This window comes from Pagrus major, chromosome 20 (assembly GCF_040436345.1).
Source record: "Pagrus major chromosome 20, Pma_NU_1.0".
Lineage (NCBI taxonomy): Eukaryota > Metazoa > Chordata > Actinopteri > Spariformes > Sparidae > Pagrus > Pagrus major.
The window spans coordinates 3660348-3677505 of NC_133234.1; the positions used below are offsets into that span (position 1 = coordinate 3660348).

At 40.8% G+C, this 17158-nt stretch overlaps 2 protein-coding genes across 2 annotated transcripts; both read right to left on the minus strand.

Annotated features, from left to right (window-relative positions):
* Window positions 1–771: 771 nt before the first annotated feature.
* LOC141015420 (galactokinase-like) lies at window positions 772–16889 on the minus strand. Its single transcript, XM_073489495.1, has 8 exons — window positions 16525–16889; window positions 15834–16023; window positions 15448–15567; window positions 13837–13972; window positions 13479–13660; window positions 9997–10147; window positions 8960–9122; window positions 772–1208 (listed from the first exon to the last, which is right to left on the minus strand). Exons 1-8 carry the CDS (start codon window positions 16687–16689, stop codon window positions 1134–1136), a joined length of 1182 nt encoding a protein of 393 aa, XP_073345596.1. The 5' UTR covers window positions 16690–16889; the 3' UTR covers window positions 772–1133.
* Window positions 2950–6760, minus strand: LOC141015421 (BTB/POZ domain-containing protein KCTD21-like). Its single transcript, XM_073489496.1, has 2 exons — window positions 6192–6760; window positions 2950–3507 (listed from the first exon to the last, which is right to left on the minus strand). Exons 1-2 carry the CDS (start codon window positions 6603–6605, stop codon window positions 3043–3045), a joined length of 879 nt encoding a protein of 292 aa, XP_073345597.1. The 5' UTR covers window positions 6606–6760; the 3' UTR covers window positions 2950–3042.
* Window positions 16890–17158: the final 269 nt, after the last annotated feature.

Here is a 17158-nt window from a genome sequence, read left to right on the forward strand (position 1 = left end):
TACATGCAGTTACTTTTTTAAAAAAAAACATACGCTGTAAAATTGGTGGAGGTACCCTTTAAGCTTCCTGATTAGACCTAGATTGTGTGGGCAAGAACACTGTTTGATTAACATTAAGATGAACTTACCTGTAGCATTTTTTAGTACTATATTAAGTACAGTGATATTACACAATTCTCATCACAGCTCTGCCTCACATCAATCCTAGCAGAGGTCTATCAGCCAAAATAATTAAAATACCTGTGTGAGTGTGCAGGGCCTTTAAAGCGCTAATTTTCATTTTTGGCCACCATTTGGCAAACACTCACTCAGTATTTTATTGCCTTACAAAATTATTATGGGTGATGTGTTTGCAGACAGTTTCTTACATCTGATCGACACAGAGCAACATTATCACCCAAATGGACACAGATTTGTATGCACCTGATGAAAGTGAGAACAATAATCACTCTCCTTTGAGCTCTGTCTTTGGTGTCCATCAGCTCCTCTTTAGCTGCTAAACGCTTTACTATGTTCACTAGCTAGTGGCTAACTGTGTCTGTCTGTTGTGCAGGTGGTGTACACTGGGTTAATTAGAGCTTTATTTCCTGCGGAAATAAGCTGCCAGTTGCTGCTGAAAATAAAGTTGATAAAAGCACTTAACATAGACTAATGTGCTCTAAAACCATCACAATGTGCTAGAAGAGGCTAAAAAAAACTATGTAAAGATGCAGAGTAGGTGATAGTTATCTGGTTATTCATTGATTCCAGAGATCCCTCTTAATACTCACATTTTTCAAACAACGTGGTTTATTCAATGAAAGTCGTGGAAAAAAAACAATTTAGCCTATATTTACAGTACAGTATATTTATGTCATAATTAACAGCTGCTACAAGTTATCTGGATGCTAAAGCATTGAATTACTGAGACAAAGAAAAATCAAATAAAAAGAAATGTTATCAGAAAGCAGTGCTTACTGTGAAGGCACTTTCCCCATCATTAGCAAAATGCTTCTCAATCAGCTCCAGTCTGCATAACAGCATATCATTTTATTGTTAATAGTGAAAGTTAAAAAAAAAATCAAAAATCAAATAGTAAGCCTATAAAGAGGAATGAATCAGCTGTGCTCATATAGCAGATGTGTTGACAAAGGTCAGGACAGACTGAGAGCCCGAGCTCCCTCTGAAGGAGTCGTGACATAGAAAGTCGGAGTTCCACTGTATCGCTGCTGTTGAGGAAAAACAGACAAACACACATGCAATGAGTACTTTCAACCACAGTTACCTTCAACCATTACTGTACATAACAGTAAATCAGAGATGTAAGCATTATAGTCGCATCTGAGCATACTGATGTCCCTTATGCGTGATGCGACTGATGATAAACCAGACTGTCTACTCGGAGGACTGCTGAACCATTCAATCTTACAGACTGAGGAAGGAAGTTCAGAGAGCGAGGAAGAGGAAAGGACCCCCGGGTGTGTTTTTGCAACTAGACACCTTTCCTCCTCAGCAGAGACACAACTTTTCCTCCTCTCAACTTCCCTTACTACAGCTTCCTCCAGACTAAAATTATGCACTCCGTCCATAACTCATCTGACTCCCCCTGTGAGTCAATCAAAGGGCAAACGGATATAGCCCTCCCACAAGGAAATGCAGTCAGTTAAATTAATCATGAAACATATAAGGAATAAGCATTTTTAATGTTTAGGCACATTTTTTTTACGCGTTGGCAAAAAAAGAGGAAGGAAAAACTCCAATCATTAGCTCAGTCTAACTACATTTTTATCTTTCATTCCATGCCAGCCACAAAGAAACCCAGCAAAAAACTTTACTTTGTGTGTTAAGTAAAATAGGAACAAAATGAGAGCCTAAATGTCACTATGACAACATTTTATGGTCTCTGGTAGAGCTGCATGATATGCAAAAACATTCATATTACCATTATTTTGGCAGATACTGCTATTGCAATATGAGTTATGATTTTAGTTGGAATGGTCATTTTTGCATTTCATTTTCACCAAAAAAATATAAAAATAATGACGAAGGATGATTTTTTTTTTTAGGTTTAGGCATGAGGATTGCGATTGGTTAGGGTTAGGGTAAAAATATCAGGGTAGGACAAAGTGGGGCAGGTAAGGCAAGTACTAGTCTGACTTACTGGATTTAGACTGTAGGTATAAAGCCTGTCACTGGTCGCCTATTTCCGCCTTCCTTCCGCTATCTATGTATACTGTTTTCACAACCCCCATCGCTATGTGAACCAACAACAACACCCTCCAAGCTAGAAAACCTACATGCTGAACCTGGCAACTTACTTTAACACTAACCTGTTCACCAATGGCATGAACGTAAACAAGCTAGCAGATGTTGCCCTTTCTTTTGCAGGGATTTTGCCATTTTAATGCCAGGGCTCACCTCCCCACATGCAAACCAAATTTCCCCAACACTATTTTGCAGGATCACTGTCACTGCATCCTGGGTTAGGCACCGCCAAAGACAATTGTGATTGGTTTAAAGACCGATTTGTGGGCCAGACTTTTCTCCTGTGCTGACACAGCGCTGTGGAGATGCATAGGTCTGATTATACAAGACTACGTAAGTACACAGTAAAAACAGAGTATTTCCATACCAGACATCAATGTTTGAAAACCCCAAAGTCATAAGTTTCACTGATAGATGAAGCCAGTGTTGCTTTACATTGCATGTCTGAAAAGGGCTAAGTTGCATCTAAATGTTATATGTAAATATTGACAATATGACGTGTCAGCATTTGTAATTCTTTGTTTTTTTAAATTGTCTATTATTTACTATTTTGGTAAACTCTAGGACAGAGAACAGACATAGAGACCAAAGACAAAACATCTTTTCAATTACCTCCTAGTCATAATCTGTATCCTTTAGATTTCCATATTGCAAAGTTAGCCCTAACCCTAACTCATAAAAGATTTCATTAAACAAGTCCTAAGAATAATTGGTTAAGTTGTGACTAGAGACAACCATCCACAGTTCATTAACTTGGTGTGTTCTTATGCTTTGACTTCACGTCTGTTTTCCTAGAGCTCAGCACTTGACAAGCCGAAGTGAGGTGCAGTTCAGAATTTCCGCTGGGTCAGGAGTCACCAGATCAACCTTAAATCCTTCAGCCAGAGACACCTTCAGCAGCTCCTCCACAAACCCCTGCATGTCTGTGATTTCACAGGGACTCCAGTGCATGTTCATGATGTCAACTGACTGTGGGACGTCAGGGTTAGAGATGGTAAGCCCCCGGTAGCGCTGCTTGTCGTACTGGTCCTGGGGGAGTTCATCAGGCCTCGGCACCCACTCTAGTTTCAGCCTGTTCTGCCTCGGGTTGCATGGATGGGGGCTGGTGAGACCCTGGGATGTTCTGTAGGAGAAGCGCTCACAAAGCAAAGTCAGGAAGGCTCTCCAGGTACAAAAGAGATCAACTGTGAAGGCTCGCACAGAGCATGTGCGAAGTTCATAGTTTTCTGGCCCATGGCGTAAGTTAAAGTGCAGAACGCGAACCTGGAATGAGATTGCAGAGCATGCTGACTACACATTCTGCAGAGTGTACACAAACAAAGAACCTGTCTTTCCATGTCTCTGAATGTGCAGAATGAGTCACACAAACATCATCTGTGTACACGCTAAACATTAGCTCAAAAGGTTAGCATTCTTGATGGTTTTAGAACTCTCCATTGAAAGCTAATCAAAATTTGAATTTAGGTCAAAGGATGTCAAACGATAAGTGCAACATTTAAAGAAATGCTCTTATTGACTTTCTTACCAAGAGACAGATTAGAAGATTAATAGCACTCTCATGTCTGAATGCTAGATTTTGAAGTTACTGTCAGCAGCCTGTAAATTAAGCATAACGGTTGTAAACGGGGGGAAACAGCTGGTCGGATTCTGTCCAAAAAGGTAACAAAATCCACCAACCAACCCATTAACAAGCTTTTAGTACATGTTGAAGCTCACTAATCAACTTCTCATGCGCTACATGGAAAACTTTTATGGAGATATCAAGTTTTGTAAAAATGTGATTTAGAAACCAATAAAGGTACAATATCCGAATCCGAAATATTGCCACTTATAGGCGCTTTTGCTTTTCACTTTGACAACAAATCCTTCACCATTGTGTTGTCAGTCAACTCTCCTTACTTTCACATAAGTGAAAAGTGACTAGTGTTTGCCGGACCACTGTGTAGCACCAATACCACCAACTACCACGGCAAGCAAGTTGAATAAAATGTTTTTCGACATTTTTATTAATTGCTCAGGAAATAATGCATGGAAATTTATGAAAAAAAAATTGTATTTTAGTGGCTGTTATCCATGAGTGAGTACAACAGAGGACTGTTGGAACTTGGCGGAGGTATGCACTCTCCTTAGTGCCATTCTAGTTATTATTATTGTTATTATTATTATTGCTGTTTACAATCCTCCGACACAAATTTAAAAAATACACAACAGGAACGTTTACTTCCTGGGTGTATACGTGTTTATGTACAGTACCAGTCAACTGTTCGGACACACCTTCTCATTCATGGTTTTTCTTTATTTGTATTATTTTCTACATTGTAGATCAATACTGAAGACATCCAAACTATGAAAGAACACATGGAATTGTGTAGAAAACAAAAAAGTGTTAAACAAACCAGAATATGATTTATATCTTATATTTTTCAGAGTAGCCACCTTTTGCTTTGATGACAGCTTTGCACACTTCTGGTATTCTCTCAATCAGATTCATGAGGTAGTCACCTGGAATGGTTTTCAGTTAACAGGTGTGCCTTGTCAAGAGTTAATCTGTGGAATTTCTAGCCTTCTTAATGTGTTTGAGACCATCAGTTGTGTTGTGCAGAGCTAGAGTTGGTACACAGTTCAATACAGTGAATAGCCCTATTGGACTACTGTTCTAATCCATATTATGGCAAGAACCACTCAGCTAAGTACAGAGAAACAACAGTCCATCATTACTTTAAGACATGAAGGTCAGTCAATCCAGAAAATATCAAGAACTTTGAATGTATCCTCAAGTGCAGTCGTAAAAACACATGATGAAACTGGCTCTCATGAGGACCACCCCGGAAGGGAAGACCAAGAGTTACCTCCGCTGCAGAGGATAAGTTCATTAGAGATACCAGACTCAGAAACCACAAATTAACAGCACCTCAGATTAGAGCCCACATAAATTATTCATAGAGTTTAAGTAGCAGACACATCTCAACATCAACTGTTCAGAGGAGACTGCGTGAATCAGGCCTTCATGGTCGAATTGCTACAAAGAAGCCACTACTGAGGAAGAACAACAACAAGAAGAGAAGTGCCTGGGCCAAGAAACACAAGGAATGGACATTAGAAACAGTAGAAATCCGTACTTTGGTCTGATGAGTCCAAATATGAGATTTTTGTGAAGCACCATGAAGCATGGAGGTGTGATGGTGTGGGGGTGCTTTGCTGATGACACTGTCAGTGATTTATTCAAAATTCAAGGCACACTTAACCAGCATGACTACCACAGCATTCTGCAGCGACATGCCATCCCATCTGGTTTGCGCTTAGTGGGACCGTCATTTGTTTTTCAACTGGACAATGACCCCAAACACACCTCCAGGCTTTGTAATGGCTATCTGACCAAGAAGGAGAGTGATGGAGTGCTGCGTCAGATGACCTGGCCTCCACAATCACCCGATCTAAACCCAATTAAGATGGTTTGGGATGAGTTGGACCGCAGAGTGAAGCCAAAGCAGCCAACAAGTGCTCAGCACCTCTGGGAACTCCTTCAAGACTGTTGGAAAACCATTCCAGGTGACTACCTCATGAATCTGATTGAGAGAATGCCAAGAGTGTGCAAAGCTATCATCAAAGCAAAAGGTGGCTACTCTGAAGAATATAAAATATAAATCATTTTCTGGTTTGTTTAACACTTTTTTGATTACTACATAATTCCATATGTGTTCCTTCATAGTTTGGATGTCTTCAGTATTGATCTACAATGTAGAAAATAATAAAAATGAAGAAAAAACATTCAATGAGAAGGTGTGTCCAAACTTTTGACTGGTACTGTATATAAATAACCGTATATACTGTATGTCCTATGTTTGTGTAGCATGAAGGAATTACAAACTGTCATGTCATTATGCAACCCTGTGTTGTATGATACTACAAGCTCTTGCATGAGGTTTGTCAAATTTTACGAAACGTACCTTGCAATCAACATTCACCATAATCATGGCTCCCAGCGGCCCTCCTCTGAGGCTGAGAGGCACTGATGTCTCATAGTGGCGAATCTCCTCCAGCAGGGGGCGTATCTGGAAGAAATCAGCCTCCCTCCGCAGCAGTGCCAGCTCTGAAAAGCCATCGGGCAGGTCCAGGGAGCTGGAGCGCAGGTAATTCAGGATGTACCTGAACACTTTACCGTCACGGTCTATGAAAACATTTCCTCTGTTATCTCTAAGCACAGGGATTTGTCCAGTGAACATAGCACCTAGCATGGAGTCCCGGCAGCGTGTCAGAGTGTCCAGCGTTGTAGTGTAAACTTCTCCACCAACGTTCAGTGACACTGGATCCTGGAGGGAGTTCCTGTTGCTGTTGTCGTCCGGTGAGTTGAGGTTCAGCATCTTGGAGTTGAAGCAGTGATTTCTCTGATCCCTCTGTGATGTTGTTGTTGTGAGGACGAGGGTCCTTCTGCTCTGGTGAGGAATGCTGAGGTCTGAGGGATGTGGAAGTTTCAAGTGTTTCTTTTGTTTCCGAGAAAGACTTGTTTCCTTTGACAGTTAGCAAGCCACAGTAGTAGCCAGGATACGGCCAAGTTAGGAAAGATGCGAGGAAATCTGCCAAGTCTGCTTCCAAAGCTGAAGATTTATAAAACCGGAGTTTCGAGCCTATAAAAGGCTGCTGCTCTTTTCCCTTTAACTGTTGCTTCAAAGCAAACGTGTCATCCTTACAAATGCAGGTGTTTGCCGTCTTTATCTGCGGTTAAGTTTACATCTGTGTTGATGTATCTCCTGCAGGATTCTAAATGGTGTCAGCCAACAGCAGGCCTTCAATCTGACTGTGTGAAAGCAGAAAGGCAGCAGGGCCACAGTAACCAGACCAGCATGCTAATAACTGGACACTTCTGGCTCCGTCTCCACGAAGCTCGCTTTTATTCTCAGCTCATACCCCCTGATCTCTCTCACACACACACACACACACACACACACACACACACACACACACACACACACACACACACACACACACACACACACACACACTGGAGCTGTCTGAGCAAGACACGGGGACTGGGCAATTTGTCTGAAATGCCCCCCTTAAAGTGACAGCCAGAGCACTGAAAAGTGCTTTTTCCCCCCAGTGAACAAATGAACAATGTTCTCAGACACTTTTCCTTTCAAATACCCTTCGGAATGCAGAAAACAGAATCCTAAAAACAGAAAGGTTTGTTGCACCTACTATCACTGTATTATTAGACTAATGCTGCTACTACTACGACAACAACAACAAAAACAATCTTCTTATGTAAATTATATTAGAAATAATTTCAAATGAGAGTGGTAGAAAGAAAGAAACAGAGGTCTACGGAGGATAAAAGCTAGTGTGTTGAGCATACACAAAAAATTGGCAGTTTTCACGTTTAACTTAAGCATTCTACAAGGATTTTTTAACTGGTTATGAAACAGTCTCAATTTAATACTGATGCCTCTATATGACCTACATAGTAAAGGAGATCATCAGTGAGAAGATGGTGATGCCTATCACTGGATCAGTCATAAAGTCATAAAAGCTGAAAGAAAGAAGCTGCTCTGTAGTCGGGTGGTATGGCACTAAAACAAACTTAACCTTGTTTCCACCATCGTGATCTTTTGTCAACAGGGGCCACCAGAAGCAAAATCAAAGTGAAAGTTTGTTTTAGCAGCTTTAAAATTACAAACCTAAAACATCTGATGACTGTCAGGTGTAATATTCCAGGTCATAAAAGATGGATGAGAGGAGAGGATGTATAACCCGGAGATGTTTTTCGCAGTCTGAACCAGTTTCTCCTGATGAGCAAAACTGTTTTTTCTGCCACCCAAAATGTCTGCTGTTTTCACTGCCATTAATATGAAACATCTTATATTCAATCATGTTCTCTCTGTCATTAATGCTGTCTGATGTTCCTGGAAGGAACAAATATATAATATATATAATAAATATAATAAATTCATCTACAATCCACTGAAAAGACTACAAAAAGCAAGAAACAGCTGAGGTAAACTACAAAAACAAGCAGGCATTCATAAAAAGGTAAGTTAATGTAACAATATCAAGTGCTGTGGATGTGCATGTAACATTAATGTTACTATTTTCACTGTTTCTATCAGAAGTCAGTGGTCACCATCCAAATCTTAAACAAGTGACTTCACTTGTGGATGTGCCAATAGGCCATGTTGCCCAGCACTAGTGTACTGGATGTAAATTATCAGGATTATCATCAATCAGATTGAATCTGTACATGCAAAGCTGGTAGATACAGATATACAGATGAGCTGTTGATCAAGCAAAAGCCACCTCTATTGTGTTGTGCTTTTATAAGCACAAAATCACTTCTAGTACTAGGTGACAAAATCAAATATCACAATATTTTTTACCAAATACCTCGATATCGAAATTGTAGGGAAGACTATTTGTACTTGACACAATATTAACACTGAGATTTTTCATAAATAATCATCAGTAATGTGGATATAATAACTAAGTGGGTAAAGGCAACATTAGAACGAGTAGAACAGTCTGGCAAGTTCATAGAGTACATCACTTTACCGTAATGAGCCTCTAAAACCAGGACAAGACATATCATCAAATAAACATATCCAAAATCTAAGACCATATATAGTCTCATATCTTGATAACAATATGATAACAATATATGCCCTGTAGTACAGTAAGCTAACTAATGCATGTGTGTATCAATGGTGTGTGTATGTGTTTTAACCTGTATGTGGAGTATAGTCCTGTCGATGGCATTGGCCTGCAGCAGAGTCACTGTGCATCCGCCGAATCCTCCACCTGTCATCCGGCTGCCAAACACCCCATCCAACTCCATGGCTGCAGACACCAGCTCATCCAGCTCCCTGCAGCTCACCTCATACAGGTCTCTGACACAGGGACATCAAGTCATCAAACAGCTGCTTCTTTCTGTCTTAAACACTGACAAGTTAAACACATGGGTTTCTTTAGGCCCTTGTACTAAGGTAAGTCCTCTATGAGTCATCATAAGATGCTTATTAAAATTATTATGTGTTAATAGGACTATACATCCAGTAGCAGCGAAAAGCATTTTTAACTGTTAACAAGTGGATACTTAGGTAAGTTAGACTCAATAAATGTGTTTGTAATGCTGTGATAAAAACAATTATAAGAAATGTATATGGCTTTTATTAAAAGGTGCAATGTGTAAGAATTTTAGTTGAAAATATTCCAATATTCAGAAGCAGCAGTATCAGTTTAGTTGTTGTGACGTCTATGTATTGTGTTACAGAAAAATCTACTGAAGTAAGCATACTAGCAAACTAGCCCTGTCCTGTCTCTGTCCAAATATCCTGTGATAGCAAAGTAAACACTAACACTCCCCTGGCCCCCCGAGCTCCCAGTATGGACCACTAGCTGCACGGCTAACTGAGCTAATTGGCTAATGGCAGCTACAGTTAGCAGCAGTTAGTGGTTGCACTGGTGATATGCTGCCCCCTGTTTGCTTTGAGTAAGAATAAGACAGGTGGCCAATTCTTTAATATTGCACCTTTGACATTTGAGTCATCTATAAACAACAAGTTAACACATTTTTTATAGGTGCTTATGAATGTCATATAATCTAACAATAAACTTGTTTATGATGCTATTATCAATACTTGTAAAGGCTTATTAATATTAATACACATTTATATGTACCTACAAAGGCCTTATTTCCTATTAATTAATGTTTATTACAAAATAAAGCGTTTCCCAGATGTGCTACAGCTGCTTTAACTGTACCTCAGAGAGTTGTGGCTCTCCACCATGAGCTTGCCAAACTCTTTGTAGGCTCCTCTCTTCAGGGCCTCAGCAGCCTGCACAGTTCTCTCTATCTCCTCGATCACATGACGAGCTCTTCGACAGGTTACATCATCCAGTCTGTCCCTTGCCTCTGAAATGATAGGGAAAGTCAAAACAACACACCAAGTCAGCCTCCAATGGACTGAAATAGTATCGGATGTTAAAGCCCCTGGAATTAAATTTATTTTTGTTTTTTATTTTTCACAGTAAAGATAGGCTTTGTTCATTAAATAATGTGTGTCTTCCTTTTGAGGAAAATCAAAACATTGAATTTAAACTGCATAAAGTAGATATAATGACTCTTTTGTCACGATGTGGACTGGCTGACAAGCAGAGAACAGTCTGTTCAATTCAATTCAATTCAAAAAACTTTATTTGTCCCCGGGGGGCAATTCAAGGCAAGGCACGTGGAGCAGTTATACACAACACAACACAACACTTAACAGATATATAACACAACAAAGAACAGTCAGCTAGTTAAAATAAAAAAAAAATAATAAAAAAAGTAAGATTAAAATAGAGAAATATAAAGGTATAAATATAATAAAAACAGATATAGGCAGTATCTACAGTACATAAGGTGCAAGTTGGTACTGAGGTAGTTATGAATGTCCATATAAATAGAATAAATAGATAAAGTGGGGATGTGCTGTCAAGTGTGTAGATTATTGTCCGTTAGCGGGATGGGGAAGGGGGGGTGGGGGGGTCCAGAGCAGGGAGGCAGTGGGGCAGGGATGGTTGGGAGTTGAGGAGTTGAACAGCTCTGGGAACAAAGGTTGTTCTCCTCCTCTGTGTCCTGCAGCCCGGGCAGCAGAGCCAGCGTCCTGAGGGGAGCCACTCAAACACTGGGAACAGAGCGTGTGAGGGGTCCTGTAGGATCCTGAGCGCTGTCCTCAGTGTTTGCTGCTCACACACGGTTGAGAGTGTTCTGAGTGGTCTTTAGAGCAGACTTTGACAGTGCTCTGCAGGCAGGTCCTGTTTTGCAGGCTGGTGGAGTGAAACCAGCAGGTTATTGAGAATGTGATTACACTCTCAGTGAATGAGTAATAAAATGTCCGAAGGATGTTTGTGTTGAGTTTCCTCGGGAGATACTGCCGCTGCTGGCATCTCCTGAGAATCTCCTCTGTGTTGGAGGCAAATTTCAACATGCAGTCGAAGATTGTGCCCAGGTATTTGTACTCTTCCACAATCTCTACAGTCTTCCCATGGACTGTGCTGACAGCTGCTGTAGCCAGCTCCCTCTGCTTGCTGGAAAAGGTCACCACCATCTCTTTGGTCTTCTCCACATTTAACTCCAGGCAGGAGTTATCACACTACTCCACAAACTCATGAAGCGCTGAGCTGTGGTGATGTGAGGGGCGTGAGAGCAGGGACAGGAGAACTGTGTCATCCGCATACTTGACCAGATGACAGTCTGGATGGGTGGACCTGCAGTCATCAGTGTAGAGGATGAAGAGCAGAGGAGAGAGGACGCAGCCCTGAGGGGAGCCAGTAGAGGTGACCGAGATGTCAGAGAAGGTGTTATTGACCAGCACTCTCTGTGATCTGTTGGTCAGGAAGTCTGTGATCCACAGGATCAGCTGGTCGTCCAGGTGGAAGCGGGTGGAGAGTTTCTTTGCCAGGATGTGTGGCTGTAGGGTGTTGAATGCAGAGGAGAAGTCTGCAAACAGGAGTCTGGTTGTAGTGTTGGGGTGTTCTAGGCGCTTATGTACAGTGTCCATGATGTATATTTTAGCATCATCAACCCCTTTGCCTGCGCAATACACGAACTGGAGAGGGTCCATCAGTGGGTCAGTTATGAAGACACCGTGTCCACTTGCTCACTGATGTTGCTGGAGGGGTCGAGAAGGTTATCCCAGTCTGTGGATTCGAAGCATCCCTGCAGAGTTGCAATGCTGTCGTTGGTCCACTCCTTGATGTTTTTAATAACCTTCTCTGTCCTCCTTATGACCGGGGTGTAGGCTGGTGCCAGCAGGATGGTGTTGTGGTCAGCAAAGCCAAGAGGGGGAAGAGAAATGGATCTGTATGCATCTGGAACGAATCCATAACATTTATCCAGAGTCTTCCCCAGGCGGGTGGTGCAGGTGACATATTGCTGATATCCTTTCAGTGACTTGTCAGCTTCACAGTGGTTGAAGTCTCCCAGGATAAATTTGGGAGAGTCTGGGGATATGAGTTCAAGTCTGTGTATGGTTTCCTTTATGTGCTCTATTGCTGTGGATGCATTTGCTCTGGGGTGAATGTAAACCAGGATGAGAAGGAGCTGTGGGAATTCTCTGGGAAGATAGAAAGGGAGGAGGGAGACAGCCAGAAGCTCGATGTCGGTGTTGCACAGCTACTCTCGGACGACGGCCGTTGAGCACCAGCGTGTGTTTACATAGAGACACAAGGTCTGTGCAACAGATGCGAAGAAGAAATGAACTAAACCAAAGCAAATGTCACTTATGTTTCAATTTAATTATTCAGCAAATTTTAAGCAGATTTCTGTGGCTCTGTTCTGCAACTACTTTATAGAAAAATATCAACAGGATGTGATAAGATATAATAAGTAAACAAGCAATTGTGTCTCTCGTACATCACTGCTGCTTCCCATCAAGATGTCATTTGTGTTTTCCCCAATTTTTAAAGACAAATTAAGGAGACTCTTCAAATCTGTGTGAACCGTGTGGTGTTTTAACAAGCCACTATGGTTATATAGAGGGGAAAGGCAAACGGGTTCAATCTGACTAAACACAGGATGTTGTAGACCTGACACTGTCAAAATGTTTTTGTGATTTTGCTTCTTTTTTTTAACAGATACATTTATTCTGGCCCTGAAAGTCTATAATTATGGATAATGTACAAATGTTGCACCTTGTCTTGCTCAAAAGGGAACAGAAAAATCCTGATGGAAAGGTGCACTTGTTAATGCCACTTTACAAGCTTTGCAGCTACTTAGCTATTCAGCTTTTAGCACAAATGACCAGCTTAAAATATACCTAGAAATGACTCCATGGCCTAGAGGTTAAAGGGGAAATTCTGACTGTAGCTTAAAAAAACAATATGTTTTCGGTTCAAAAGTGTTGTTAGGCATGTTTTTAAACTTTGGACAGAGTCAGGCTAGCTAATTCCCTCTGCTCCCAGTCTTTATGCTAAGCTAGGCTAAACATGTCCTGACTCCATTTCTGTACTTAACACACAGATATGAGACTGACACTGACATTCTCATCTAGCTCTTGGAAAAGCAAATAAATATACTGTATTTCGAAAATTGTTGAACTTTATTTTGAGGGAACGAAGAAGGACAGCACTAGATCACTGGAACAGAATGACTACATCTGGACAGCAAGCTAACACAGGACAGAGCAGGGTAGGGGATGATAAAATAAGACAGAGTGGGACAGAATAGATCAGAAGAGATGAATACAAAATATACTTCACACCCTCCAGGTCCTTCATGGTAGCATCTCTGAGACTCTCCTTTCCGAGGATAGAGGCAGCCTCCTCGCATTGTCTACGTCTCTTGGGGTACTCACTGCCAGTCAGAGAGTGTTTCACATTGGAGTTGGTGATGAGAATGACCAGGCCTGGATCAGCCAGAGGGACAGGGGTGGCCTCCAGGGACCTTAGTCAAACCACAAAATAAAGTACATGACTGATAAGTGCATGTTAATATACAGAATGTCCACTGTCTTTGAAAACATTTTGCCAGAACATGCCAGTTGTTACAAAGAAGAGAAAGAAGCATCATCGCTATGGTACCAAAGACTCTTGAATTGATCTACTCTAACTGGATGTCACCTGCAGTCGATGAGCAAAGCATGTCCTTCCCTGCCAAGCACAGACACAAACTGATCCATAATGCCACAGGGTACACCAGCATGAGTGTGTTCTGCCTGCTGACAGGCTACTGCTTTGGATACTTTGTCTCCATCATCTGTGGAAATAGACAAATATGTAAAACGGTTATATCGTCATATACCTGAAAAGCAACCATAGGGTAGGGCTGGGGGATATTGTCGTAAAATCACATTGTAAGATTTTAAGGCTATATTGCGATACATGATATTTGCTGGGTGACGAAATTAAATATCACACAATTTTTTTACCAAATAGCTTGATATCGACATTGTGACAATATTGTAGAGATGACTGTTGGTACTTTCACAAAATATTTGGACAATGAGATGAAAAAATGATTAATATTTTGTCCAAAGAAAACAAAATACCATCATCTAGTACACAACAAACCAAGCAGTTACGAGCTGTGCAAATTTCCCGAACCCAATGAAAACAGGCTCCATTTGTATCACACAGAGAGAAAACCTTGAGGTGAACACAGTACAAATATCTTTCTTTGAAATTAAACCACTGAATGTGACATTACAGCCAGTGGAAAGTATGAAAAATTTGCTACTGTAATAAAACATTTTTTTATACACATGCAATAAATATTAAGACTTTCACATAAATACATTTAAAGGGAATTATACTAATCCTTCATTGGTCAAATCCACAGTCAAAAGTGTGTTTTTCAGCTCTGAAGCTATATTTAGCAACATCTGTGGCACTACATTTTTTACAGACGACCAATAACTTCTAGATGTGATAGAACTATAGTAATAATATACAGAATCGGAATTTGTTTGTAAGAAGGTGAAAACTAGTGGAGATATTAATTTTTGAAAATAAATGATGATTCTTTGGTCGAGTAAAGATTATTTTTAATTATCAATTTGATTTTTGCAACCATTCTGCATCAACTGTTATCCTTAGGGTTTCTTGGATGTTCAGGACAAATTTCAACCCAATCCATTGAAAAATAAGAAGTTGGTGAGGCTGAGAATACACATACAAAGGACCAATAAACCTGAAATTTAGCTCAGAGGGTCAAACTTTAAAGATTCATGACTAGAAAAGTGTTTGGAGCACAGCTATATAATGTTGCATGCCCCGTGAATTTAATAGAAGATTTTGACATTACTTTTTTTTTTAAAATTTTATATATTGATGATATAATATCAATATATTGCTCAGCTCTACCATATGGTTTATATAATTTTAAAAGGTTTGTTGGAGTTTATTGCATTTTGAGCATTAGCTGCAGCAGAATGTCCATGTCAGTTTATGTTAACACCAATACGTTTGTTTGTCGATGTGTAGAAATATTAATCTTTCCTTGAAAATAGATGGAAATTATCTATTTCTTATATATGAAAATGAGGGTTAGGGTTAGGGGTTAGGTGAAGTAGGAAAATACTCAGAGTCTCGCCCTATGTTGACCAACGACAACATAGTTTTTGTGGGAGACAGAGGCAAGGCACGGTTAGGGTTAGTCCTTCTGGACTGCACTTACTGAGTAGCAGAGTCACACTAATGTACACATTGAAGTCCCTGTAATCAGATTCTGACCTGGCCTGAGTTGCTGCAGGAATGTGTAGACAGCCACCTCCAAAGAGGCAGAGCTGGACAGACCTCCTCCCAGGGGGACACTGCTGGCAATCACCGCCCTGAAACCTGGGACTGGAGAAGCTGAAGCACACCAGACACAAGCAGAGTAAACATTAAATAAATATTGAATACATATCCTGTGGTGTCCAAACAAGGCAGGATAATAGAACATTTGTGAGATCAACAAGTTTATGCTTTACATCTGTTCTCATACACTGTTACAGGAGAAGATTCACTACGTAACTTGAAGAATGAAAAAAATCTTCTTTTTAAAATATATATATATAATATCTAGTTAAGATTAATGCCAGATAATATTTCTATAGTGGTTTACAGTAATTGTTTACCCCTGTAATGCTGTATAACACCCTTCACATAGTTTGCCCAGCTGGGTGACCCTGGAGACAGAGGTGATCCATCACCGGGCAGGCTGAAGTCCACCCTCCTGGGCTCATCAGCATCCTTAGTTGCTGTTACCACGGTGACATCCTGGCCAGAGGTTTGACTCCCTACCACCACAGTCACCAGGGGCAGCGCCTGGCTCACCGAACACAAACAAACCCATTCAGTGGTTACCTTTTACTCTTGCTCAGATGAAAACACAAACAAACACAGAATTCAGGAAGTATAGGGGTTCATTCTTATTACAGGTATACGGAACTATTTATAGTCCATGTTCCTATCCTTGGTTCTGCTCTTCTGTTAAATGTGACATGCACGTTGAACCACCAAACAGAAGATAACATCTTGACATACTGAACTACAACACTGTTCTTACTGTAAGATTAATGAAGAGGCTGGTGAGTGATAACAGTTGTATTTTTAATAACTAATGCATGCCGAACAGTAGAGAGACTCCTTCAATGTTTTTGAAGAGGCCAAGACTTCCGTGTCCAGTGTCTCAGTGTCCTCTAAAAGCAAGAGAATGTTAGAGCCATATTTTTGAATGACATTTGGTGGGACAACGCCAACAATGCCTCATTTCACCCAAATCACATCGGCAGCCGCTTGCCACCGAGTGACCAGTCATAATGTTACCATTGGCAGCACATATCCCTGGTTGTAGTCGGTGTGCTCCCCTATCAGGTTGACTCTTCCTGGAGCACACACCGCCGTCCGAGGAGCCTCTTCACCGAACACTTGCGCATACACACACCGAGCCTCCGCAACAAGCTCGGACACGGTTGGATATGAACTGGCCATTGAGCAAAACACAGTTTAACCGCTAATTTAAACACAAGTTGTATCTATGTCAGGCTAAAATATGAGCGTGCTGTCAGCCTCAATGATCTAGAAAGCTTTCAAGATCACAAGATGCTAAGTGGAGGTGTAGTGTGCAGCAAAATGTTGAAGAGATATTCTGACATGTCAGGTGCTTTTTACTTCCTGGTGGAGTTTATTGTGAGTGTGTGATTGGTGAGAAGACGTCACATGATATATCAGTTTGCTGTTTCAGCTCGTTTAGTTTATTAAATGGGAACATAGAGCTCAATATGAATCATTTTACAGGAACTGATCAAGATAGACTTTTTCTGGAAACAGTCGTTGCACTAATTTCACTTTCCTTACTGATAAAAGCTGCTCCGGTGGCCGCTGGAGCCTTTCAGCGTTTTACAGTGTAGGGGGAAGGAGAAACTCAAAACGCTAAGAGTCCTGAAGCCTGGATGTTCTG

Coding starts and splice junctions, on each gene's coding strand:
- LOC141015421 (XM_073489496.1), bottom strand. CDS start 6,605: ATGCTGAACCTCAACTCACCGGACGACAACAGCAACAGGAACTCCCTC. Junction 3,508..6,191: donor TGGTGAATGTTGATTGCAAG/GTACGTTTCGTA, acceptor ATCTCATTCCAG/GTTCGCGTTCTGCACTTTAA.
- LOC141015420 (XM_073489495.1), bottom strand. CDS start 16,689: ATGGCCAGTTCATATCCAACCGTGTCCGAGCTTGTTGCGGAGGCTCGG. Junction 16,024..16,524: donor AGGGATATGTGCTGCCAATG/GTAACATTATGA, acceptor TCGGTGAGCCAG/GCGCTGCCCCTGGTGACTGT. Junction 10,148..13,478: donor TACCATGAAGGACCTGGAGG/GTGTGAAGTATA, acceptor CTATCATTTCAG/AGGCAAGGGACAGACTGGAT.